At 40.5% G+C, this 26,822-nt stretch overlaps 1 protein-coding gene and 1 pseudogene across 1 annotated transcript in view; both read left to right on the top strand.

The window, feature by feature from the left end:
- Olah (oleoyl-ACP hydrolase) overlaps positions 1 to 26,822 on the top strand; it is a 129,310-nt gene that overhangs the window by 42,939 nt on the left and 59,549 nt on the right. Inside the window, exon 2 of the mRNA XM_045134764.1 lies at positions 6,728 to 6,858. Coding sequence (XP_044990699.1) covers positions 6,728 to 6,858 — 131 coding nt within the window. The remainder of the gene's footprint in view (positions 1 to 6,727; positions 6,859 to 26,822) is intronic.
- LOC123455110 lies at positions 20,599 to 21,109 on the top strand (annotated as a pseudogene).

The raw sequence follows: 26,822 nt of genomic DNA, 5'->3' as shown, positions 1-26,822 counted from the left end.
TCTATCTATCATCATCTTTCTACCTATCTATCATCTATCTATCATCATCTACTTATCTGTCATCTATCTATCTATCTATCTATCTATCTATCTATCTATCTATCTATCTATCTATCTATCCGTCTATCTATCTATCTGTCATCTATCTATCTGTCATCTATCTATCTGGGGCAACAGATGGTAAACAACACTCCTTCTCAAACCTGACTAAGGGATCAGGACTGTCCCTTCATTCATGCAGGATGGACCTAGGGGCTTAGATGTGAGTGAATCTGTAATGTCAGACTTCAGGTCCCACCTTTCAGCACCGGTTGACAGAGTGGCACACAAAAGAACTCCCAGACAAACAAAATTGTCTTTGACCTGCCTTGCAGAATGGAAATTCACGGATGGAGAATCACACAGCTCAGAGAGGTGTTTGTCTTTTATTAAGAAAAGTGTATTTGTTCATTTTCAAGGTTATAGGAAAAGGTTCAGATAGCTAATTAAGAAACTTAAACTTGGGCTGGAGAGATGGCTTACCTGTTAAGGCATATGCCTGCGAAGGCTAAGGACCCTGGTTCAATTCTCCAGGTCCCACATAAGCCAGATGCACATGGTGGTGCATGCATCTGGAGTTCGTTTGCAGTGGCTAGAGGTCCTGGCACACCCATTCTTCTCACTCTCTCTCTCCCCTCTCTCTGTCTCTAATAAATAAATAAAAATAAAATCTTTAAAAAAAAAAAAGAAACTTAAACTGGACGTGGTGGCACAGGCCTTTAATCCCAGCACTCAGAAGGCAGAGGTAGGAGGATCATGGTAAGTTCCAGGCCACCCTGGAACTACAGAGTGAATTCCAGGTCAGCCTGAATTACAGCAAGGCCTTACTTCAAAAAGCCATAAGAAGAAGAAGGAGGAGGAGGAAGAGGAGAGGAAGGAGGGGGAGAGGAGGGAGAAGAAGAGGAAGAAGAAGGAGGAGGAGGAGGGGAAACTTAAAGTGAGCATACCCCAGGGAAGGCATGTCCATCTACTGCAAAGGTTGTAGGCAAGGGGCAAATAACTAACTAGGGGTTTTAAGAGAGTACACCTGGGGATTGTTTCTAACTGCTCATCACAAGAATTTGTACTGGAGAGGATGGGTTTATCCTATCTAAAGAGAAGACAGGGAAGAGTAGGGTACAGGGAGGCAAAACAAGAAGGCCAACATGTCAGCCTCATTAACAGGGCAGAACAGCAGAGAACATGTGAAGACAGCATATATGAGATTAACTAAATGCATCTGTTGCTGGAGATTCGCACTGTGCCAGCAAGACAGGTACAGAGTGGGTTAGCAGTTCAACTTTGAAGCCAAACAAGCCAGAGATAATATTTATTTATCACACATATAGTCGATGAGTCCTCCAAGCAAAAAATAATACAAAGAGAAAAAAAGGACTGGGGACATGGTTCAGTCAATAAAACACTTGCGGGCTGGAGAGATGGCTTAGCGGTTAAGCGCTTGCCTGTGAAGCCTAAGGACCCCGGTTCGAGGCTCGGTTCCTCAGGTCCCACGTTAGCCAGATGCACAAGGGGGCGCATGCGTCTGGAGTTCGTTTGCAGAGGCTGGAAGCCCTGGCGCGCCCAATCTCTCTCTCTCTGTCTGTCTTTCTCGCTGTCAAATAAATAAATAATTTAAAAAAAAATTTTTAAAAAAATAAATAAAACACTTGCCACAACAGGCATGAGTATTTTTGTTTGGAACCCCAGCACTCACGTAAAGTCAGATGTGGGGCTGGTGACATGGCTCAGCAGGAAAGAGCACTTCCCGTATGAGCATGAGGGATTCGAGGGGGGGGGAGCAGAAACACCATAAAGCCAGATGCACAAAGTGGTGCATGCATCTGATGTCTGTTTGGAGTGGCTAGAGGTCCTGGTGCACCAATTCTCTCGGTTTCTCTTCTCTCCCTGCTTGCAAATAAATAAAAAAAATATTTTAAAAATAAGGTGGAGATGACTAAGGAGGATAGCCAATGTGGACTCCCACACACACACACACAGGAAGAGCTAGATGATTTAACCTATTTTTTAAGTTTCTTACGTATGTGTGGGCATGCATATGTATATGTTCGTGAGTGTGAGGGCAAGCACCTGCATGTCATGGCATGTGCATGGAGGTCAGAGGACAACCTGGGGGCCATCCTTTCTGCTGCTGTTCCTTTTACTGAGGGCTTCTGGGAAATTCTCCCATTTCCACCCCCCTTCTTGTAGACGTCCCAGTAAGATCACAGAAGGCTTTTCCAGCTTTTTATGTGAGGTCTGAGGCTCGAACGCTGAGCCTTCTCCCCAGCCCACAGTTTAACCTAATTTTATTGAAGCTTTGTAGTCATCAGTAACAGCCTATAATGTACACCCAAAAATCTGTGTATCCCGCCTCTGCTTGCCTATTTTCCCTGGAAGAAGTAGCCATCTTCTCTTGAACTTTATCTTACTATTTCATTTTAGTTTTTGTGTTAGCTCCACCCACAGTCAAGGAACACCTACTGAGTTATCAAAGTCAATCATCTGAGAACTTATGGTGGCTCTGAACCATTGTTATTACAGATAGATGCTTCAAGGAACAATCAAAGTGACTCTCCGCCCTCCATGACCCTTCTTCCTCTACTTAAACCGGTTTTCCATTCCTCCCAGGACAGTTCTCTGCAAGGAAGGAGTGCAGCTGAGGGATAAGTCTTGGTTCCCTCTAAGATCTACAGTTGAAGCTTTGAAGTAGCCATTGCCTTAACATGATTACTAGGGACTCACGTAACTCCTAGAAAGTAAGTACAAATCTTTATGAATTATAGATCTTTTATAATGACTTTTTAAATTCTCTTGTTAATTTGTATTTGTGTGGGAGTGGATTACATGTGTGCATATACACATGTGTATGCCTGCCTGTGGAGGCCAAAGTGCAATCTTGGACATTGCTCCTCAGGAATGCCATCTACCTTTTGTTGGAAAGGGGCCTCTTCCTAGCCCACAGCTTGCCAATTAGGATAGACTGCTGGCCAGCAAGCTCCAGGGATCTTCCTGTCTCCACCACCCCGATGCTGGGATTACAGGTGTACACCACTATGTCTAGCAGTTTTAAATGTTTTTTTTTTTTAATTTTTTATTTATTTATTTGAGAGTGACAAACACAGAGAGAAAGACAGGTAGAGGGAGAGAGAGAGAATGGGCGCGCCAGGGCTTCCAGCCTCTGCAAACGAACTCCAGACACATGCGCCCCCTTGTGCATCTGGCTAACGTGGGACCTGGGGAACCGAGCCTCGAACCGGGGTCCTTAGGCTTCACAGGCAAGCGCTTAACTGCTAAGCCATCTCTCCAGCCCATGTCTAGCAGTTTTACATGTGTCCTGGAGATTAGACTCTGGCCCTCATGCTTACAAGGCAAGCACTTTACCAACTAAGCGATCTCCCAACCCCCTTTATCCTCATTTCTGAATGTTTGAAGCTTGGAAGATTAGAAGTTTGATAAGCTAGTGTTACCGCAGGTTTGAGAGCAAAACATCTAGCCCGTTGTATTGATTTAAGAGATGAGTATTGGTGAGAAACGCAGCAAGGACATTTAACTAATGTGCCACATTGGGAGAAGTGAAGGGGCCCTGGGGTCCCATGTTCATCCTCAGGATATGAACATGAATTTTAGGTTTAAGTAGGAGAAATGGGGCAGGAGGCAAGAGATTCACAAAATTAAGTAGCATTAGTCAAGATGTGGGCTATGTGATCATTATCTCAGTTCTGGTTCCTCCAGGTAGTCCCACAAAGTTGTCTGTAATCAGTGCCATCGGGCTTAATTTATTCAGCTGGTGGGAAACGAGATCTTTTAGGCATCGGCAGACCTTTCCGTGGCTGTCCTGTGAGTGATTGACATGCTTGTGCTTGTGTGTCTGACTCCAAAGTAAAGCAAGCAGATACAACATGTAGGCAGGGATGGCAGGCTTTTTACCTTGCTTTAATTACCTTTCGGGCCCAAGAGAGTCAATACTTTTTAGGAAAAGTACTTTTTAAGTGTTTATTATATTAATGAATCTCTGATTCTTTCTGAAGATTTCAGAAAGCACAACTTTAATACTTCATAGAGAGCTAAAACATCTCTATTTTCAAAATAAATAACTGTCCTAATTTTCTAGTAAATACAGAGTGCTTTCTGTTTATACACATGCAGAAGTATTTAGTTGGTAGCTTTTAGAAAGGTTGTATTTTTCTCCCTGTGAATCTCACCTAAAAGTCCCGTCATGTACACTCTGACTAGCCCTGTATTACAAGCTGCAGCGCTGACCTCGCCCTGAATTACTTCTCTTGGTCTTTCTATCCTATTCTTTATTCTTTTCCTTTTAACCTTTTCCTTTTCCTCCTCCTCTTCTTTTTCTCCACTCATTCTTCCTTCTTACTTTTTCTTTTTCTCCTCTCCTCATTCCTTTGCTTCTCCCTTCTTTTCCTCTTCTCCTTGACTTCCTTTACCTCTTCCTTCTTTATCACCCTTCTCCTCACTTCTTCCTCTCTTTTCACAACAGGGCTCAGGACAGGAACATAGTCAATTTCAAACTGAATTTCAAACACATCTGGTCATTTCTGTGTGAACACACAGCCTGCTAGAGCGTGTACCCCGAAGAAGCACTAACTTCAGTTCTGGCACCAAGTCCCTGAGAGCAGCCCACAGCCATCAGCTCCCAGGATGGAAGGAGGAGGCCGCGCTGGCAGAGGCAGGTAGGCTACTTCTGGCGCCTCCAGGATCTTCATAGGCTAAGTGTGCCAGGGGCCCTCCGATGTCAGCTTGTCCTCCGGAACTGAAAGAGGCTCGCCATAGAAGTAGAGTTTGGTCATGCCCCTAGTGCAAGGTATTATGAATGGTACCAAACACTCACTATATAAAATAGTATTGGGGAAAAAAAAATAGCACTGCCTTGGCAGAAGTTTTACAGCGGAATTGTCCATCTCTGTCTTGGTTGAAACACTTCTATGGACTGGAAGAACCCACCATTTTGAAGAACACGTTCTGGTCCCAACTTCCTCACACAGCGCTTCTCAGATATGTCCTCTACTTCCTGTAACTTAGGGCGCTACTTGTGCTTTGATGCTTAGGATAAGTAGAAAGGGTTAAACAGGGAAGTAGCTTGTAAATTTTTGAGTTGTCACTACTGGCTGGTTGACACTGTCACAAAACTAACTCACTTTTTGTCAACTGTCAACATTAGTTTTCCTTGATGTTGCACCTAAAACCATGTGAACATTTTCAATACTTTTGAGTTTCACAACTAACTGCTTATAAAAGAACTCTCTTCTTGTCTTCATTTGTAGCTAGGCCAAGGAGGCTGCAAAGGATGGGAGTAGTTTCCCTAGGGTCACATGGTAAGGGCTACAGCTAGGATTTGAATGTGGATTCCGTCCTCCTGCAGCCTTTAATCATTGTATTATACGAGTGCATTAAATGATTTCTCTGTCACTTTCAGCTTTAGAGTTTTAGTTTGTTTAAGTCAAAAAACTAAGAGAGAATCAAAAGGAAGGCAAGCACCATTCTTGTTGGCCTTTGATTCTTTCTCCAAGGTGGCAAGAAGAGGGTGGATGGGCAGGTGTGCAGAAGCCCAGGGTGAGGGGAGTTCTGCAACATCAGGCACCAGCCGTCTGCTCTACCTTCTCACGAGAGCTTGGCTATCGGTCACAGGGAGCCTAAGCGCCCTTTCAAAGTGAGTTCTGAGAAGCCTGGAGACTGACACTGATTTAACCAAGTTAAAGGCAAGTCCTGCCCTGACTGCCAACTCAGCTCAAAGTTTTGACGCCTAACTTTATATTAATAATATTGTATGCTTTTTGAAAATAATGTCCTAACTCAAGTAAACTACACTGGTTTTAGGCACTGCAAAAGCTAAGAGCTACTCTTTTTTTTTAAAATAATTTTTTATTTATTTATTTGAGAGCGACAGACAGAGAGAAAGACAGAGGAAGAGAGAGAGAATGGGCGCGCCAGGGCTTCCAGCCTTTGCAAACGAACTCCAGACGCGTGCGCCCCGTTGTGCATCTGGCTAACGTGGGACCTGGGGAACCGAGCCTCGAACCGGGTCCTTAGGCTTCACAGGCAAGCGCTTAACCGCTAAGCCATCTCTCCAGCCCAAGAGCTACTCTTGTCCTAACACATTTTTCTTTTGTCTATTAGAACATATTTATGTCATAAATTATTATGTACTTATAAGGGGGAAAAGTCATCTTCAGAGAGCACAGGACATTCAGGAATTGTCTTAGCATCTGCTAGATTTGGATGTTTATCAATATGGAATGACAAAGAGGAATCAATGACTTACACTTACTTTGGCTCATGAGTTTTCAGTGCATAATTCTCATGGTCCTATTTCTTTGCGATTGTAGGAAGGACACGTTATGTCAAGGGAAGTGTATGGTACAGCAAAGGTGCTTACTTAATGACAGGGGAGGGAGGTACTGGAGAGGGAGGAGAGAGACTATTCCAGTGTCTTGAGAAGTGATGGGAAGGGGAGGAGGTAATAAAGACAATGACAATAAAGCTGCCTGTCAGCCAACTATGTGAATAAAACTATGTCCTGGATTGTGGAAAAAAGAAATTTATAAGTTAATAGTTTCATCATACTAACTAAACATATAAAATTCCCCTATTTTTGGCCTCTTGCAAAAATATAGTAATCACTTCATATCTAATTCAACTTTGAGCATATACTTGTTATTATATAATGCTAACTATGTTTATACTCTATTCCTAGGAGTCAGCATGTTTTGAACTGCTTATATCCAAAGCCCAATGCAATTTTTAAGCTGATTTGCTTCCCTTGGGCAGGAAGTGGCTCCACGTATTTTGCCAACTGGGGCAAAAAGATTAATGATTTAGTGGAAGGTATGTTAATTTATGAAATCCAATAACAGCCATGCATAGAAATTTAAGTTATTTGGATTGTAGACTTATAATCTTTACTAAACTGGGGAAATTTTCAGTTATTACATTGTCAACAATATATTTCTGCCTGTTTCCTTCTCCTATCATTATGTTTTCCTTATTATTAACATATTTTGTGTGGATACATCGTGTGCTGGTACCCTCTTTTCATTCATCCATCCCCCCATTCTGCTGGGGTACTCCTCAGTGGGGTTGCAGGGTTTCCCTATGGGGTTGTGGGTTAAGTGTTGTGGGAGCAAGAGTCAGTTATTTGGGGTGGGGAGGGAATGCCTCCAGGTATGATGTCTAAACCTGTGGATCTTACAATCTTTCCGCCCTCTTCTGAAAACCTTCCTGAGCCGTGGTGGGTGAGTTTTAAGTCTACTTCAGTGATGAGCTCTTCAGAGGCTCTGGGTCTCTGCTTTGGTGGGTGTTGAGTGTCCTCAGGGTCTGTCTCCTTCACCCTGGCGCCGATTATCAGGTTCAGCATGGAAACAGCACTCTGGCTCCTCTCCTCACATCCTCTGTGGTTTCACCTGTGGCTTGGCTGAAGTGCGAGGGGTACTTTATCTTCCAATCTCACCAACTTCTGAAAAAGAGGAACATATTCTTCAATGGAGAGTGAAGTCAGCATAGTTTAAATAAGTATTGTTAATTTAGGGAGAATTTGATGTATGTAACCCTTCTCTTAGCCAAAGACTAGTGAAAGTTTGACACTGGAGAGCATAATCTTTGTCTCCATAGGATTCTGATCTGCTTCCCAATTCCAGATACGGATTCCTTTACACTGAGCAGATCTCTTAGTCAATCAGAAAGCTACTGGTTACCCACCAAGGCTGCGTGCCACTATTTCATTGGAGTGTACATTCTGCCAGGGGTTTCCTTCTGAGTAGCTTAGACCTCAGTTGCTCAGACCATTGTGGGCCACTTTTTCCCAATAGCTCATGTAGTGCTTTCCAGCACTAGATAGGCTAACTGTCTGGGGAATGGCTTTCTTCCAGGTTCCAGCCAGATCTCTCCAAGCTCTGTGTTGGCAGCATATGATGTCTTCAGAAATAGGGTTTTACCTTTTGCCTCCGGTGGGTAATCAAGTGCTTTGACAGAAACCTGTCTTGTATTGGGAACCTTGTATTTCTCTCTGATCAACAGCTCATTGTGGGTAGCAACTGATTTCTGTTACTGGGAGTCACAGGCCAGAGACCAAAAATAAATAAATAAATTTTAAGGTTGGTCTTCATCCCACCCTCTCCAGGGCTCTTCTTTTCAGGTGTCCCCTCTTATTCCTTGTGAAGGTTATGTCTTTTAGTCTATCTCCAAGGATAAAGGTTTCTATGATGCCAGGTCATTTTGGAATCATTTTGGAACCCATCTGGGTCTGGGATTTTTTTGGTTCAGAAAATTCTTTTATAACTACTTGTATCTCCATACTTGATATAGGTCTATTTAATTGGTTAATCTCATCTTGCTTTAATTTAAGTAGGTCAGTCATATAAATCAAGAAAATCATCCACTTCTTTCAGATTTTCAAACTTAGAGGTGTATATATCTTAAAGTATGTCCCTATGATTTTCTGAATTTCTTTGATTTCTGTTGTAATGGTGTCTTTTTCATCTCTCATTTTATTAGTTTGTGTCTCTTCTCTCTCTCTTTTTCTTGGTCAGATTTTCTAAGGGTTTATCAGTCTTGTTTATCCTTTCTTTATTAAATTGATTCTTTGTATTGGGGGGGTTCTATTTCTTTAATTTCTACTCTAATCTTTATTATTTCTTCCTATCTACTCATTTTTGGTTGGCTTTGTTCTTCTTTTTACAAGGCGTTAAGGTGAAGCATTATGTTTTTTACTTGAAACCTTTCTAATGTCTTACTTAATATAGGCACTTAAAGATATAGATTTCCAGCCGGGCGTGGTGGTGCACGCCTTTAATCCCAGCACTTGGGAGGCAGAGGTAGGAGGATCGCTGTGAGTTCAAGGCCACCCTGAGACTCCATAGTGAATTCCAGGTCATCCTGGGCTAGAGTGAGACCCTACCTCGAAAAACCAAAAAAAAAAAAAAAAAAAAATAGATTTCCCTCTTAGGACAGCCTCCATCATGTCCCAAAGATTTTGGTATGTTGTGTTCTCATTATTATTTGATTCTATGAATTTTTTTATTTCCTTCTTCATTTCTTCATGGACTCATTCATCATTTAGTACTTTATTGCTTAGATTTCATGATTTTTGTATGCTCTATAGCTTTTTTAAAATTTTGCTGTTGATTTGTAGTTTGATCCCATTGTGATCAGATAGAGTGCAAGGAATTATTTCAATTTTTCTGTGTTTGTTAAGATTTGTTTTGTGTCCTAAAATATGATCTAGTTTAGAGAATGTTCCATGTGCTGCTGAAAAGAATATATATTCTGCAGCATTGGGGTGAAATATTGTGTAGATATCTGTTAGGTCCATTTATTCTGTGACCTCATTTACCCAGATGCTTCTCTGTTTATTTTTTGCTGGGATGACCTGTCAATTGATGAGAGTGGGGTGCTGAAGTCACCCACTACAACTGTGTTTGGTGTTATCTGTGACCTTAATTTTAATAGTGTTTGTTCAATGAAATTGGGAGCCCCCATGTTAGATGCTTATATGTTTAGGATTGTAATGTCCTCCTGTTGGAGTGTTCCTTTATTCAATATAAAGTGACATTCCATATAAAGTGACCTTCCTTGTCTTTCCTCACTAATGTTAGTTTGAAGTCTATCCTGTCAGATATTAGGACAGTGACACCTGCTTATTTTATAGGCCCATTTGCTTGAAACACAGTTTTCCTACCTTCTCCCTAAGATACTGTCCATCTTTTGTGGAAAGGTAAGCTTTTTAGAGAAAACAAATTGAAAGATTCTGCCTCCTTTCTGGAAGACCTTGGTCTCTCTTGCTTTTCTGCTGTGCTTGATAATAACTTATACACCTTCACCTTTCAGTAGAAGAGTGTATTCTGCAAACCTATGTCTTTTGGTTGGAATATTGAAGCCATTGATATTTAGTTATTATTGAAATGAGTGTATTTATTCTTGTAATTCTTCTTGTTTTGTAGTTCTTCTGTTTTTTCTTTTACTCTCTTATATTAACTATTATTGGAGTATGGTTTATTTTTTCCAGGTTCCTTATGTGTGTGCTTTTCTTTCTCTTTGGCATGGAGGATCCTTTCAAGTATTTTCTGTAGAGTTGGTTTAGTTATCTTATATTCCGTTAGCCTGTTTTTGTTGCAGAATCTCCTTATTTCTCCATCTATTTGGATGGATAGCTTTGTAGTATAAAGTGATCCTGGTTGACAGTTGTTATCTTTCAGAACTTGGAATACATCATTCTAAACCCTTCTGGCTTTTAAAGTGTGTTGAGTAATCTGCTGTTATCTTGGTGGGATTATCTTGTATGTTACTTAATTTTTTTTTTTCTAACTGCTTTCCATATATTGTCTTTGGTTTGTGTGTTTTGTAGTTTAATTATAATATAATGGTGAGAGTTTCTTTCCTGATTTTGTCTGTTTGGCATTCTATAGGCTTCCTGTATCTACACTTGCAGCACTTTCCCTATTTGGGAAAAAAGTTGTCTTTATTTTATTAATTAATTAATTTTTTTCTTGCTTTTCTGAGGTAGGGTCTCACTCTAGCTCAGGCTGACCTGGAATTCACTATGTACTCTCAGGGTGGCCTCAAATTCTCAGCAATCCTCCTACTCTGCCTCCCAAGTGCTGGCACTAAAGGCGTGTGCCACCACGCCCGACTTGGAAGTTTTCTTCTATGATTTCCTTGAAGATGCCTGCCATGCCTTTGGAGTTAAATTCTCCTCCTTCTACTATTCCCTGAATTCTTATGTCTGACCTCTTTATAGCGTCCTGAATGTCTTGACATTCCCACTCATGGCTTCCTATTAGTTTATCTTTATCTTTATTAGACTGTTTTAGATCTCTCAACTGGTCTTCTAGTTTACATATTGTGTCCTCTCCTTGATCCCTTCTACTGGTGAGATTTTCTACAGTTTTTTTTTTTAATTTGACTTACTCTGTTTTTCATTTCTAATATTTCTAATTGTTATTTTTTCATTATTTCTATTTCCTTACTCATGTCTTGAATTGACCTTGTTTCATTAAGTTGGTTTCCTATGTTCTCCTTTAGGAATTTGTTTTCTTCTTTGATTCCTTTCATTTATTCATTGATTTCTTCTAGTATAGATATAATCATTGTTTTGAAATCTTTGTCAGGCATTTCATCTAAAGTAGTCTCACTGGAGGTCATTTCTGATGGACCTATAATTTTTGGTGTGGTTGTATTGTCTTGATTTTTTGTGTTTCTTGCACTATAATGTAGAGATTTTTGCATCTTGAGTTAATTTGGTGCTTGGGTTTTCTAATTATCTGCAGTATTCTTATTTGCATTATAGGAGTTGAAGCCAAGTGTAGCTCTTATAGCAAAAGTTACCCTAAGGTGTTGAGTTTGCATGCTATTCACATATTGTAGTAGACTGGTGGAGCAAATTACTGGCAAATTCTACATTTAAGTGAGCAATATACATATTCAAAACCAGCACAGAATATTTATATGAGGGTGAGGATTAAGATTAACAGATAATCTAATAAAGCCAAAGTCCCTAAGGGTGTACATTGCCCCACACCCTTAATCCTGTCAACTGGAAGATGGATATTTCTGATCTGAAATGGATTCCAATTCAGCTTGGGGCTAGTCAGACCCTGCCCCCAATAACAACAGAAGAACAAGAAAAAGACCCTAAAAATCAGGAAACATCAAAGGCAACAATAGTCAACACCAAAATACATCTTATTTGAGAATGGTAAAACCAAGAATATGTCACTCAAATGTAATACATAATCTTTCCTGGCATGGAAAGAGAGATGAGCATTTCAAATACAGGCCTAAGTATTTGGCTTTGTTTAAGTGGGCCCTGTTACTTTTTGGGATGGCTTCCAATCTCACCAATGCTGAGTGGCCACCTTGATCTCTTTTGGTGCCAGGCGCCCAAGGATGAATGAGTTCTCTGGATGTTTACTGCCCTGACAATTGGGGAATGAAAGGCTATGCGGGGTGCCTGGCGTTGTACTGGAGCTGTTTACCTGGCCCCGTTCGTGTTCTCCTTCAGCAGCTGCCCAGCAGGTCCTGCTGTCTCCTCCTTCAGTTTTCTCATCTTTGTGAGGAGGCTGTTGTGAGTGGAAAATCCCTTCATCTCGTTTCTGCTCCTGCAGCTCTGTGTCAGCCAGGTGGGCAGGAATGCAGATCCAGGCTACAGGCATCTCTGCAGGATTCTGGCCAGTTTTCTCCTTTCTGGAAGATCTTGGTCTCTCCTGCTTTTCTACTGTGCTTGATAATACCTTATGCACCTTCACTTTTCAGTAGAAGAGTCTATTTTGCTGTGTTGCTGCTTATTTCCCTCACTAGGCTTCTTTACTGTGGCTAGTATGCTGCCAGCTTGCCTGGAAGTCTGGTATTTGTCTTTCTGTGATCATGTGAGTTCACTGAGTATGATCTGTCCAAGTCTGTTCATATTTCTACAGATTTTATCATATCATTTTTATTACTACTGAGTAGAATTCCATTGTGTTAATGTACTACAACTTTGTTATCATTCATCAAATTGATTCTAGTTCTTAGCTATAATGAATTGAGCATCTATAAACATGATTGACCAAGTATCTCTGTAGTGATGTGTGGAGCATTTAGTATAAATGCCCAGTAAGGGAATAACTGGGTTTGTTGGTAGCTCTATGTTCATCCTTTTCAGGAAGTTCCCATATTGATTTCCTCAGTGGTTGTACAAGTTCACATTCCTACCAACAGTGGATGAAAGTTCCTCTTTCCCCACATCCTCACCAACAAGAATAAGGCGAAATCTCATAGTTGTTTTAATTTGCATTCCCTAATGGTTAGGGCTGTTGAACATTTTCTTAAGTATGTATTAACCATTTGTAATTCTTCTTCTGAGAACTCCCTATTCAGTTCTCTACCCCATTTTTGAAGTAGATTGTTTGATGTTTTTTATGGTTTAGTGTTTTGTGGATTCTAGATAATAGGCTTCTGTCAGTGGTCTAGCTGGTGAAGAGTTTCTCCCATTCAGTGGGTAATCTATTATCTTTGTATGGTATTTTGTCTGTGCAAAAGTTTTTTAGCTTCAGCCAGGCATGGTGGTGCACACGTTTAATCCCAGCACCCGGGAGGCAGAGGTAGGAGGATCGCTGAGGGTTTGAGGCCACCCTGAAACTACATAGTTAATTCCAGGTCAGCCTGGACAAGAGTGAGACCCTACCTTGAAAAACAAAAAAAAAAAAAAAAAAAAAAAAAAAAAGTTTTTTAGCTTCATGGGATCCCATTGGTTGAGTGATTGTTTAATTTCCTGGGCTACTGGAGTTTTGTTCAGGAAGTCTTTTCCCCCTTCCTATATTGTGGAGAGTTCCTTCTATTTTTCTTCCAGTAGGAGGAGAATTTTGGGTCTTATGTTGAAGTCTTTAATCCATTTGGACTTGATTTTTTTCTTTTTGGTATGGTGTCATGAGTGGGGCCAGTTTCATTTTTCTACCTATTATTATCCAACTTGCCAGCACCATTTATTGAAGATGCTATCTTTTCTCCAATCTACTTTACTGGTACCTTTGTTAAAAATCAAGTAGCTGTAGTTGCTTGACCTAAGATCCAGGTCTTCAATTCTGTTCCATTGGTTTATGTTTTTGTGTTTATGCCAGTACCATGTTGTTTTTGTTACTATGGCTTTGTGATATAGCTTAGACTGGATATGGTAACACCTTCAGAGGTGTTTCTTTTGTGAGGATATGTTTGGATATCCACAGCCTGTGCCATTCCATATGAATTTTGAGATCATTTTTTTCTATCTCTGTGAAGAATGATGCTGAAATTTTTATTGGAATTGCAATAAATATGTATATTGCTTTCATAGAATTGCCATTTTAACAATATTAGTTTTACCCATCCAGGAGCATGGGAGTGTTTCCATCTTCTCAAGTCCTCCTCAATTTCTTTCTTGAGTTTATTTATGTTTTCATTATATAGGTCTTTCTCATCCTTGGTTAGTGTTATTCTATGGTATTTACTTTTTCATGCTATTGAAAATGGGACATGTCTTTAATCCCAGAACTGAGGAGGCTGAGGTAGGAGGATCACTGTGACTTTTAGGCCATGCTGAGACTACATAGTGAATCTAGGTCAGCCAGGAATGAGACCGTACCTTGAAAAACAAAAAAACAAAAACACAAAACAAAACAAAAAATTCAGCACACAGATTTCCATAGTGGTTGAAGTACTTTGTATTCTTGCCAGTAGTGTACAAGGGTCCCTTTTACTCCATACCCTCATTAGTGTTTATATTTTTTGTGCTTTTTTTGTTAATATTCATTTATTCATTTATTTGAAATAGAGAAAGGGAAACCGAGAGGGAGAGGAAGTGCATAAACCAGGGCCTCTTGCCATTATAACCTCCAGTGCCTAGGCCACTTTGTGGGTACTGAGGTCTTGAATCCAGGCTGTTAGGCTTTGTAAGCAAATGCCTTTAATCTCTGAGTCATCTTTCCAGACCCTGTTTTGTGCTTTTAATAACCATTCTGATGGGGTGAGATATCAATGTATTTTGATTGATATTTCCTGATGGCTAAAGATTTTGAGTATTTTAAAATATAATTTTTCTCAGAAGTACTTTCAATTCACTGTACATTGTTTTCATAATTATGGCCATTTTGTTAGTACATTTTAAACAACTGATTTTTGTATGTTAGTTTTGTACACTGTTATTTTGCTCAAAGTGTTTATCAACTTCAGGTATCTATTGGTGGTCTTTTGTGTCTTTTAAGTAAAGCTGTCAGGGCATATGCTTTGTACATGTCTTTAAATTCATTTGATTTATGTAGTGGAGTAGTTTAACTATGAAGTTGTTTATTTTTTTCTGGGTGACCTATCTTCTAATAAAAATGTAATGTTGAAAGGCTGTCATGGCTCATGGGACGTTGTGGAAAAGGGGTCAGAAAGAGCCAGAGTGGGTAGGAATACCTTGAAGCTCAGTCCCCGTCTCTCCTCTACCCCACTTGGACTGACTGAGGCCTTCATGACCCTACAGTGAATGCCATAACCCCACTGAGAAGGACTCCCAGAGTAATGGGAGCTGGGGCAAGGAGATAAAAGAGTATAACCTGTTATAATATACATAAAGTAAAATAAAATATTTTTAATGGGGTGTTGAAGTTAGGCATAGTGGTGCATGCCTTTAATCCTAGCACTCAGGAGACAGAAATAGGAGAATTGTTGTGGGTTCAAGACCACCCTGAGACTACATAGTGAATTCTAGGACAGCCTGGGCTAGATTGAGACCCTTCTTAAAAGAAAAAAAGAATAGGGTATTGAAATCTCCCACAATTGTTGCACCGGGACTTATGTGTTTCTATGTATCTAGTTGTATTTGTTTTATGAAATTTGATGCACCAACATGTTCATTGAATCTGCTTGATGGGATGCGTCCTTTATTTTGGCTTGACATCTATTCTGTAAAACATAAGTATGGCTACTAAGCTCACTTTCAGATTCCATGTGTTTGGAATATTTTTTTCCATCTCTTCACTTTCAGTGTCTGTATTTTTTATTAGTTGGTTGTATTTTGTGTACACCATCCAGTGGTAGTTGAATAAACATGAAATGCACACACCCCAGGCAAAATGTGATTTAATGGAGGGTCAGGGAGATGTATTTGAGCACTTCCTCGACTAACTACACTCACAGCTTTTATTCAGATCCAGGCCGTCAAAGCTATGGGGAGTCAGAACATAAGACAGATCACAAATTTGCATCAAATCAGATCATGAGTTGCTTGTTTATGTTTATCAGGAAATCTTTGGCGAAGCTGTGAGGTTTCTGTCTTCAACAAGCTCCACCCAAGGCACACAGTCTTGCACATCCGCAGGCTCAGCCTATGCAAAAATTAGCCTTTTGCCAATTAGCTTGATCTGCACATGTCCCCTTTTCTTTTTCTTTCAAAAGTCGTCATATACCAGACATATTGCTGTTGCTGGTAAGTATTTTAGGTTGATTCATCCAACTGTACAAAGAATGAACAAAGTACAGATAATTAATCCAATGGCCAGTAAAGTGGAAGGTCAAGGGTTTGAAAACAAGACAGATAGATTAAGCCAAGACAAGTTGTTAGTGAAATCCTGGTGTCAAGATATCTTTTTAGGGGCTGGAGAGATGGATTAGCGGTTAAGCGCTTGCCTGTGAAGCCTAAGGACCCTGGTTCGAGGCTCGATTCCCCAGGACCCATGTTAGCCAGATGCACAAGGGGGCGCACACGTCTGGAGTTTATTTGCAGTGGCTGGAGGCCCTGGTGCACCCATTCTCTCGCTCTGCCTTTCTCTCTGTGTCTGTCATTCTCAAATAAATAAATTATGAACAAAAACAAACCATGCACAGAATAATTCAGAAAAAGGTTGGACAGAAATTTTTTTAAAAAGATATCTTTTTAATATTGTTTGTTAAGACAAGCAGTGTGTGACTAATTTGGTCATGTAATCAACTAATATTTATAGTAACATAATTAAGTAAAGATCCTTGAAGATGTTCTTAAATTTTGTCCCATGTAGTGTTAGATGTGTTTTATTTATTTATTTATTTTTATTTTTTGGTATTTTGAAGCAGGGTCTCACTCTAGCTCAGGCTGACCTGGAATTCACTGTGGAGTCTCAGGGTGGTCTTGAACTCATGGTAATCCTCCTACCTCTGCCTCCCGAGTGCTGGTAGTCATAGAAAGTAAGTCAAGAGACATTTTTTACTTTTGTAAATTTACTTTCTCACATTGAGTAATTTTTAAAGATTAGGGCCTGTATAGCCCTCTTTCTCTCCATATAATAGAATTATTGCTATGCCACTGGCATAAGTATGGACAAATAAGGAACAATTATGTTTTTCATGAATCCAATCTGTAGAGCCCCAGTCAACAGTAGACTAATTTCCCAATCTGGTCCATGTCTTGTAGGGCTCTGACATGTTTCCCATAGCGTTTTTTTTGATATTCAGGATAAGGATCTGTATGAACAGAGAATTGGGATAGGGAGGCTGAAACAAATTGTTTCTTTGCCATTTGTATACCTACCCACAACCAAAACTTCAGCTTGGCTGGTTTTTAAGTGGAGCCAAACCTGTAACTTGGGTATAAGGCATAACTTATTAGAACCCATGCATACTGACAAATGAGTAGAGCAATGATTGATTTCTGAGGATGAAATGTGGATAGAATTAAATTGGTTATTAATTTCATGAGGCTGTATGCCTCCCAGCTAAAAAGTGATGTTATTGAAAATAGGTAAAGGCAGATCCATCCATGTCATGGGTTCCCATAAAGGGAGGTCAGCAATGAAAGCCCAAAATGCATTCCCTTTTACCCTGCACAGGAGGTGACTGCCACCATGTCCGCAGGCATAGTAGTAGGACTTTAGGATGTTCCCACATAATCAGAACCACCTTAGCCTGATGGGAAAGTTTCTTCAGTCTCCTTCAGGTCACAGTAGGTCCTTTCTGGTCTACAGTAGGAGTGGAGGGCTGGCTAGAATTGATTTGGGTTGCTCCAAGTTTGAGCAGTCATGAGACCATCCTATTGAACATTAAAAAAAGTTAAAAGTAATGAAAGTAGCATGTAGTTTAATAATGGGTGACTTTGGCCTTACTCTGTCCTTTTGATTTAATTTAATAAGTTGTGAACTTATAAGAGTCATATTAGTGCCCAGCATGGTGGTGCACACCTTTAATCCGAACACACAGGAGGCAGAGGTAGGAGGATCACTATGAGTTCAAGGCCAACCTGAGACTACATAGGAAATTCCAGGTCAGTCTGGACTACAGTGAGACCCTACCTTGAGGAAAATAAAAGAGTTATATTATCTAATTTTCATATTACTTATATTTCTATATTGTGATTTGTGCATCTGTTGGTATATGTACCTCTTTCAGTTCTGTATTGTGTTTTTGTAACCTTCTCTTGATGTCTTAGTCTCTACTACCACTTATAGGACAGAATGAAGACCTCAGAAATGACAATTCAAAAACCAACCAGTATTTAAGTGTAGCAGAAAAATAATAGGAAACATCAGCTATATCCTCAATAAGGAAAAAAGAAAAGGGAATAAGATAGTTTAAAAATTACTAAAGTGGGAGTTAAGAAGTAGCTCAATGGATACACATGCTTTCCATGAAAGCATACAGGCATGAGATTCAGACCCAGACAGACCTAGAACCCAATTTAGAACAGAAATTTCAACCTCCCAGCTGACAGGATTAAGGGTGTAGAGCAACACACACCCTTAGGGTTTGGGGCTTTATAAGGATATCTGTTTGTTTCAGTCCCCACACTTGCATACTCTGTGCTGGTTTTTAGTGAATGTGTATATTGCTCAGTTGAAAGTTAGAATTTGCAGAAAATTGCTCCACCCAGCCCACTAGAACACTTGAATAGCAGGCAAACTCAACACTTCTGTGTTTGGATGGAGCACAAGAGCTGCACTTGGCACCTTAAACTCCTACTCTGAAAGTACATAAAGTTGGATTTTCAAACCTAAAATCACTGCACATTATTGGAAAACCCAAGCATCAAATCAACTCAGTATGCAAAAATTCAACATTATACCTTGTAGTATAACACGAAGAATCAAGACAATACAATCCCACCAAAAATTATAAATCTATAAGAAATGGCCCCCAACGAGACTGTTTTAGATAAAATACCTGAAAAATATTTCAAAAAAAAAATGGTTTAATGTATGCTCAAATAAATCAAAGGAATCAGAGAAGAAAACAAACTCCTGAAGGAATTCTAAGAGAACACAGGAAACCAGCTTAATGAAATGAGACATGAGTAAGGAAATAGAAATACTGAAGAAAAATCAGGTAGAAAGTCTAGCTCTGAAAAACACAGTCAAACAAACTCTGTGGAAATTTTCACCAGTAGAATGGATGAAGGAGAGGGCAGAATATCTAAACTAGAAGACCAGGTGGCAGATCCAATGCAGTCAAACAAAAAGAAAGACAAGCTAATAGGAGGGTATGAATGGGAATTTCAAGATATCCAGGACACTATGAAAAGATCAAACATAAGAATTCAGAGTATAGTAGGAAGAGAAGAATTTCAATACAGAAGCCTATAGGTATTTTCTTACTTTTATTTACTTACTCGAGAGAAAGAAAGAGACAGAGAGAGAGGGAGAGAGAGAATGGGCACATTAGGACAAATGAACTCCAGACACATGTGCCCCTTTGTGCATCTGTCTTATGTGGATCCTGGGGAATCAAACTGAGGTCCTTTGGCTTTTCAGGCAAAGGCCTTAACCACTAAGCCATCTCTCCAGACCTTAGTAGCATTTTCAACAAAATCATAAACGAAAAATTTTCCCAAATTGGGAAAGAAATAACAATGCAGATACAGGAAGCTTTTAGAATACCAAACACAAAACCTGGAAAGAACCACTCCTTGCCATGTTATGATTAAGCTACTAACACTCAAACCAAAGAAAATGTAGTGAAAGCATTTAGAGAGAAGAAGCAAGTCACCTACAAAGGCAAGCTCATCAGAATCACCGATTACTCAACACAAACTTTAAAAGCCAGAAAGGCTTGGAATGATGTATTCTAAATTCTGAAAGATAACAACTGTCAGCCAAGATTACTCTATCCTGCAAAGCTATCAATCCAAGTTGATGAAGAAATAAGGACATTCCACAACAAAAACAGACTTAAGGAATTTATGATAACTAAACCAGCTCTACAGAAAATACTCGTAGGAATTCTTCACACTGAAGGGAAAGCAAAATACACACATGAAGAAATAGGAAAGATAAACCATATTCAAATAACAGTTAAAACAAGTGAGTAAAGGGAAAAGAGGAAGCACTACAAAACAAGAAGAATGGCAAGAATAAATGCATACCTTTCAATAATAACTCTTAATATCAATGGCCTCAATGCACCAACCAAAAGACAGGTTTGCAGACTGGATTAAAAGGAAGGATTCTGCTATTTGTTGCCTCCAGGAAACTCACCTCTCAATAAAAGATGGACACTGTCTTAGGGTGGAAGAATGGAAAACAGTATTTCAAGTAATTGGTCCTAGGAAACAAGATGTGGTTGCTATCCTAATATCTGACATGATAGACTTCAAACCAACATTAGTGAGGAAAGTATAAAGGTCACTTTATACTGACTAAAGGAACAATAACAGGAGGACATTATTGTCCTAAATGCATAGGTACCTAACATGGAGACTTCCAATTTCATTAAACAAACACTATTAGAACTAAGGTCACAGATGACACCAAACATAATTGTAGTGGGTGACTTCATTACCCCACTCTCATCAATTGACAGGTCATCCCAGCAAAAAATAAACAGAGCGACATCTGAATAAATGATGTCATGGAACAAATAGACCTAACAGATATCTACAGAACATTCCATCCAAATGCTGCAGAATATACTTTTTTTTTTTTCTCAGCAGCACATGGAGCATTCTCTAAAATAGCCCATAAATTAGTATCCAAAGCAAATCTTAACAAATACAGAAAAATTGAAATAATCCTTTGTACTCTATCTGACCACACTGGGATTAAACTACAAATCAGCAACAAGAAAACCTGAAGAGGGGGCGGTGCCGCGTGGCTCCCTCCACCAGCCGCCGTGAGCGAGCGCCTCCGCCCCAGGTCTCTCTGCTCAAGTTTGTGATGAAGGGTTGATCTAAGACTGATTTTCAGACTGCAATGGCTGTGGAAAGGAAAAGGAGAAGGAATAGCAATGAAGAGGACACCCACCTCCCCCCCCCCACCAAGAGGAGTAGTCGAAGCCCCGTCTTTCAGGAGTCCTGGGACGCCAAGTCTTCCGGCGGTGATGGTGGGGGGAGCAGCAACAGCAGCAGCAGCATCAGCAGCATCAGCAGCAGCAGCAGCAGCAGCAGCAGCAGCAACAGCAGCAGCAGCAGCAGCAGCCGGGACAGGGCCCGCGGGCCAGAGGGCAGCCTGAGCCAGGTCATCCCCGGATCCAGCCCAGCACTCCTCAGCCGGTGCCCGAGCAGTCTGCGCTGTGCCATGGCTCGTACTTCTGCATCAACCAGACCCTGAAGGAGGCCCACTTTCACAGCCTCCAGCACCGAGGACGGCCCCCGGACATGATGCCGGCAGCTTCTTGCCTTCTGTGAAGGGACAGCCCTGTGCAGATCCTGAATCTCGACTTACGATTGGTTTTGAAACATTGCACACAAAAATGCCTGTTGGCTTCCAGTCTATATTTGAAAGAACAGGCTGACAGGCAGTTGTTTACTTGTGGTTTTGCTGCACTATTGCAGTTTCAAAGGGGCTTTGGGGCAATTTTTATAGATTCTTAGGAGGGAGGGCATCAGATCCATGTCAAGGTAGCGTATGTCTGTGGAGGTCTCGTCTGTGTGTTGGTTGCATCCATAGTGTGTCTGGTGCAGACTGATTTCCCAGTCTGTTATTTAGAAATTCTACTTTCTGTGAAAGGGCTTTTTAAAAATGTGGAATCTTCAATCTTTTTAACTCAATAAACTAGTAAAAAGTAAAAAAAAAAAAAAGAAAAGAAAAGAAAAAAAAGAAAAACTGAAGAGCTTACACAAATTCACGGAGACTAAACATTACACTATTGAATGATGAATGGGTCATTGAAGAAATTAAAAATGAAAAAAAAAATTCATAGAATCAAATGATGGTGAGAATACAACGTACCAAAACCTTTGGGACACAATGAAGGCAATCCTAAGAGGGAAATTTATAGCTCTAAGCGCCTATGTTAAGAAATTAGTGAGTTCACAAGTAAACAATTTACTTCTTCACCTTAAGGCTTTGGAAAAAGAAGAACAAGGCAAAACAAAAATCAGTAGGTGGGAAGAAATAATAAAGTTTAGGGCAGAAATTAATGAAATAGAAACCAAAAAAACAATCCAAAGAATCAATGAAACAACGCTTTTTCTTTGAAAGAATAAACAAGATTGATAAACCCTTAGCAAACCTGACCAAAAGAAAGACAGAAGAGACAAAAATTAATAAAATTAGATATGAAAATTTTTTTTAAAGTGAGGATGGGGAACAAGAAAATAAAATTATGATAAGAGGGGAAAGTAGCTGGGTATGATGATGCATGCCATTAATCCCAGCACTCAAAGGCAAAGGTAGGAGGATTGCCATGAGTTCAAGGCCACCTGAGACTAATTCCAGTTCAGCCTGAACTAGAGCAAGACTCAACCTCAAAAAATCCAATATATATATATATGATGAAGGTATATAAGAAATAAGAGAAGGAAAACAGTGTTTTTTATAGATCAACCAAGACAAAGCAAACATAAACATTATTTCTGATGAAAAAGAAGACGGGCACACTGTGTGCCCCTCTTCCACATACATCATTTTGAAATGTACTTGATGTGGGTGAGGCACTGTTCTCTCTGTGCTGTCCCACGCGTTCAACCCAAAGGGCTGTTGCAGGCTGAACCCCACCCTTCTCTTTCCACTGTGACATGCTGGGTCACGACAGAGCTGAGTTGTTTCCCAGTAGACTTCTTGTTTGTGCTAACAGAGCAATGAGGCAAGTGTAGGGGACACCCCTTGGCTATTCCTAGCAGCAGATCTGGAGGAATGACTGGTGGGTGCCTCTCACAGCAGAGGCATGCTGCCAGTGATGGCATGCGTGTGAAAACTCCCAAGTAGGTTGTGGCTCTGAAGCTTTACAAAGCAGACAGATGCAAGCTGTCTGTGTGGGTAGGGCAAGACCCAGCCACCGAACACCCTGTTGTACCCGTTCTCTTTCTCTGCTGGGTGTGGTGGCACATACCTTAAATCCCCACACTTGAGAGGCCAAGGTAGGAGGATTACTGTGAGTTTGAGGCAGTCTGAGACTATATAGCAAATTCCAGGTCATCAGGAGCTAGAGAAAGACCTTAGATTAGGGAAAAAAAAAAAAAAAAGGTTTCCTTCCAGGTGGCTGCTGGGAGCTGCTTGCTGCCTTCCAGCAGACTGAAGACTGAAGACCCACGTGGACTGAAAACCAGCAGTTCCTTAGAAAGCCGCCAGGCCTTCAGTGCTGGATCGGGACTGCTGAGGCATCTGGCCTGCAACTACTATTGGACTGCCTTAAAGAAGACCTCACAGTGGGATCTGCAGTTGCTGCATTAGGTGACTTAGATGCAATGGGTCTAATTGGATCTCGAGGTAACAAGGGCCAAGTGTCAAGGCTGAATGGTCAAAAGTGGGGTGAGCATGTTTTTCATAATAGCATCACAGGCAAAATTATGCACATAAATGTATGACTCATGGACTTTTGGCACTGGCTGATTAATCATGGTTTTCCCAGAAGTCAAATAGATAAGAAGCCTACTGAGTTCCTGCTTGATCTGTATAAGCAGAAAAGTTCCAGAGCAAAGCAACAGAAAGCCACTTCAAATTATAGCAACAGAGAATCAAGACCTCTTAATCAGTTTCCAGACTTGAGCCAGTTTACTGATCCTGAGCCCCTTGATTGAAGGGGTGGCCAGGTCCCCTCTAGGAAGGACCCTCCTTCACCCCCCCCCCAAAGTTTTAATATTAAACTTACACCAATCCTTACTCAGAGGGACCTGTGGCCTTTTGCTAGGGTAACTGTACACTGGGGGAAAGGAAATAATCAGACCTCCCAGGGCCTACTGGCCCTGGCTCTGAATTGACATTGCTTCCAGGAGACCCCAAACAGCACCGTGGCCCTCCTGTTAAAGTAGGTGCTTACGGAGGTCAGGAGACCAGTGAAGTCCTGGAAAATGTTAGACTGTCAGTGGGCGCAGTGGGCCCTGAACTCGCCTGTGGTTACTTTCCCAGCCCCAGAATGCATAGCAGGGAGAGACAGACTGAGGTGTTGGCAGCTTCTTTGCCATTAGTAAATTGTCTCTTCTAGGTGAGCACCCAACCAGGTGATGACCTACGTCACTGTGAAATTACTTCTAGATGAGCATCCTACCAGAACGATATCCATTATCAAGGGCCTAAATCGTTCTGAAAGGTTTTCATAACCTATGCAGGGGCACCAGGGGCCTGTCATTGTTAGATGAAGCTCCACGGTGAAGTAGTCCAATTCCAGAACCAGAGAGAAAACTTTTATTATAAAATCCAACATACCTTCATAAAAACAGATGAACAAAATTTCAGAAATAAGTAATCTCAGAACCACTGCAGAGCTAAAGGAAGTTTTTCCAAATATCTCAAAGCCATCCATGTGTCTTATCCTAATTAAAACCCTTTTACTGTTTGTAATAAATTACCATACGTCTATAATAATAATTTTATAAACAACTGAGGTTTATTGATTACTTTTGGCATATATTTTAAACCTCATTAAGATGTAGTATCCCTTTTTTCCACACACATGTGCACACACACAAACACACAAAATTGTGCAGCAGTGTAAATTTTGCTGACTGAATTCTAATGGTATGGTTCAATATGCTGGTTCTATAGGCGTGATTACATACACATCCAATTTACTCATCCACTCAGTATTAACTGCAGGTGGTATCTCCCCCATCTGGCCATTGGTGTCTGTCTTATTGTGACAGTCACCACTGCTTAGATCTATTCTTTACAGGGTCTGACCCTAGGATCACTCTATTGTTTATGAATATTTTTGTAAAGAGAAGACAAACCCCATTACTTGTTTGATAATACATCATATTTCCTCCCCATCACAATCACTGTACTTACATATATACAATATCAACTTATTAAGTACCCTCCTCTCTTCCTTTCTCTTCCCTTTATGTCTCCTTTTTAACTTACTGGCCTCTGCTACTAAGTATTTTCATTCTCACGCAGAAGCCCAGTCATCTGTGGCTAGGATCCACATATGAGAGAGAACATGTGGTGCTTGGCTTTCTGGGCCTGGGTTACCTCACTTAGTATAATACTTTCCAGGTCCATCCATTTTTCTGCAAATTTCATAACTTCATTTTTCTTTACCGCTGAGTAGAACTCCATTGTAAAAATGTGCCACATCTTCATTCTCCACTCATTAGTTGAGGGACATCTAGGCTGGTTCCATTTCCCAGCTATTATAAATTGAGCAGCAATAAACATGGTTGAGCACGTACTTCTAAGGAAATGAGATGAGTCCTTTGGATATATGCCTAGGAGTTCTATAGCTGGGTCATATGGCTATCAGCTACAAAAGGCAAATATAATATATATTATCAATGTTTGTCTTCTTGGCTAATTTTTCCAGTTATTAAGCATCCTCCTTCAATGTGCACTTTCCAATTTTGTATTTTAAAAATTTCACTGAATTAGGGCTGGAGAGATGGCTTAGCAGTTAAGCACTTGCCTGTGATGCCTAAGGATTCTGGTTTGAGGCTTGATTCCCCAGGACCCACATAAGGCAGATGTACAAGGGGTACATGCATCTGGAGTTGTTTGCAGTGGCTGGAGGCCCTGACGTGCCCATTCTCTCTCTATCTGCCTCTTTCTCTCTTTGTTTGTCACTCTCAAATAAATAAATAAAAATAAACAAAAAATTATTTTAAAAATTCACTGAATTAGTGATTCTAAGTGAATTTTTGGGGAAATCTCCATTATCTGTATTCATTCTCATCTTTTCTTGCCTTTGTAATCATAAATTTTTATTATATATAAGGTTCCTTTTTTCTCCTACATATCTCTTACAGCCCTTATCAACTAAGTTTATTAGTTCTTTATTTCCTCTAACTTCATCTTCAGTGTTTTCTGAATGTACATGTGTGTGTGGAGGCCAGGAGATACTGGGTGTTCCTCAGGCACCGTCCGTCAGTTTGTGAGACTGACCTGGGATGGGCAGATTAGGTCAGAGCGGCTGGTCAGCAAGTCACAGGGATCCCCTGACCATGTCCGCCCAGCTCTGGGATTACAGTGAGCACTGCCTGCCGAGCCTTCCCCGTGGGTTCACATGGGACCAAGGTAAGCTCGGTATGAGCTAAATCTTCTCCCAGTTCTTGAAACGGATTTTCTATTTTGTTTGTAGATAATTTTAAATTTCTTTTATCACATTTGTAAACTAATCTGAATTAGGTTGTTCTTTCATATACTGGAATATCTTCTAATTTCTTTTAGTCCATTTAAAAACATCCCAGCTGTTTTCTGAAGTAGTTTCATTGTCAGAGGGGCTACTTTTTCTTATAATCTGTTTTTATTTTATAACCTGTTAGAATTAAAATCCTTTGTGTTAAGCATATTATTTTATGTGTATTTAGTTTTCCTGCATTTTCAGAAAAATTTTAGACAGTATTTGATCTCCTAACTCCTCAGCATCTAGAAATACCACTTACGTTGTTGCACATTGCTATAGTTTGGATTTTGCATGTCTCCCAAGTAGCTGTGGGTTAAAGACTTTGTTGCAAGCCCTGGGTTCTCTTGGGAAGTGATACTACCTTTAGTTGAGGGAAGTGAGAGCACTGGCTGCACACCATTGGAGGAGCTATTTGGACCATGGTCCTGCATGGCATTATCCTTGCTTCCCAGCCACCACTGGGCTGCTCTGCATCAACCTCCCACTGCCTTGCCGCAGGCCCAAGGGGGAAAGGGGGACTGAACTCTAGGCTGAACCCTCTGAAACTGTAAATGAATCTTTTCTCCCTTGTAGCTATTCTAATTCTGTGTGTCACAGTGGCACAAAGCTAAGACGCATGCAGTTTAAAGGTTGATAAACCCTTACTCACACCCAAGGCTCTTTGCCTTTTTGTATTTTCCCTGTGTTACTTCTGCCTTTCTGCTGCTCAACAGGGGTTCAATTATTGAAGTTTCTCTTCAGTGTGGCCCTCTGTCCTAGAGGAGAAAGCTGGCTGATTAATTTCTCTTGAGGCCAGAAAGCTCTTGGCCATTTTCCCCTTACCCCAGACTTTTGGGGTC

The sequence above is a fragment of the Jaculus jaculus genome, chromosome 15 (genome assembly GCF_020740685.1).
Source record: "Jaculus jaculus isolate mJacJac1 chromosome 15, mJacJac1.mat.Y.cur, whole genome shotgun sequence".
NCBI lineage: Eukaryota > Metazoa > Chordata > Mammalia > Rodentia > Dipodidae > Jaculus > Jaculus jaculus.
The sequence above is the reverse complement of the archived record's forward strand: the minus strand, read 5'-3'. Positions and strand labels throughout refer to the sequence as shown.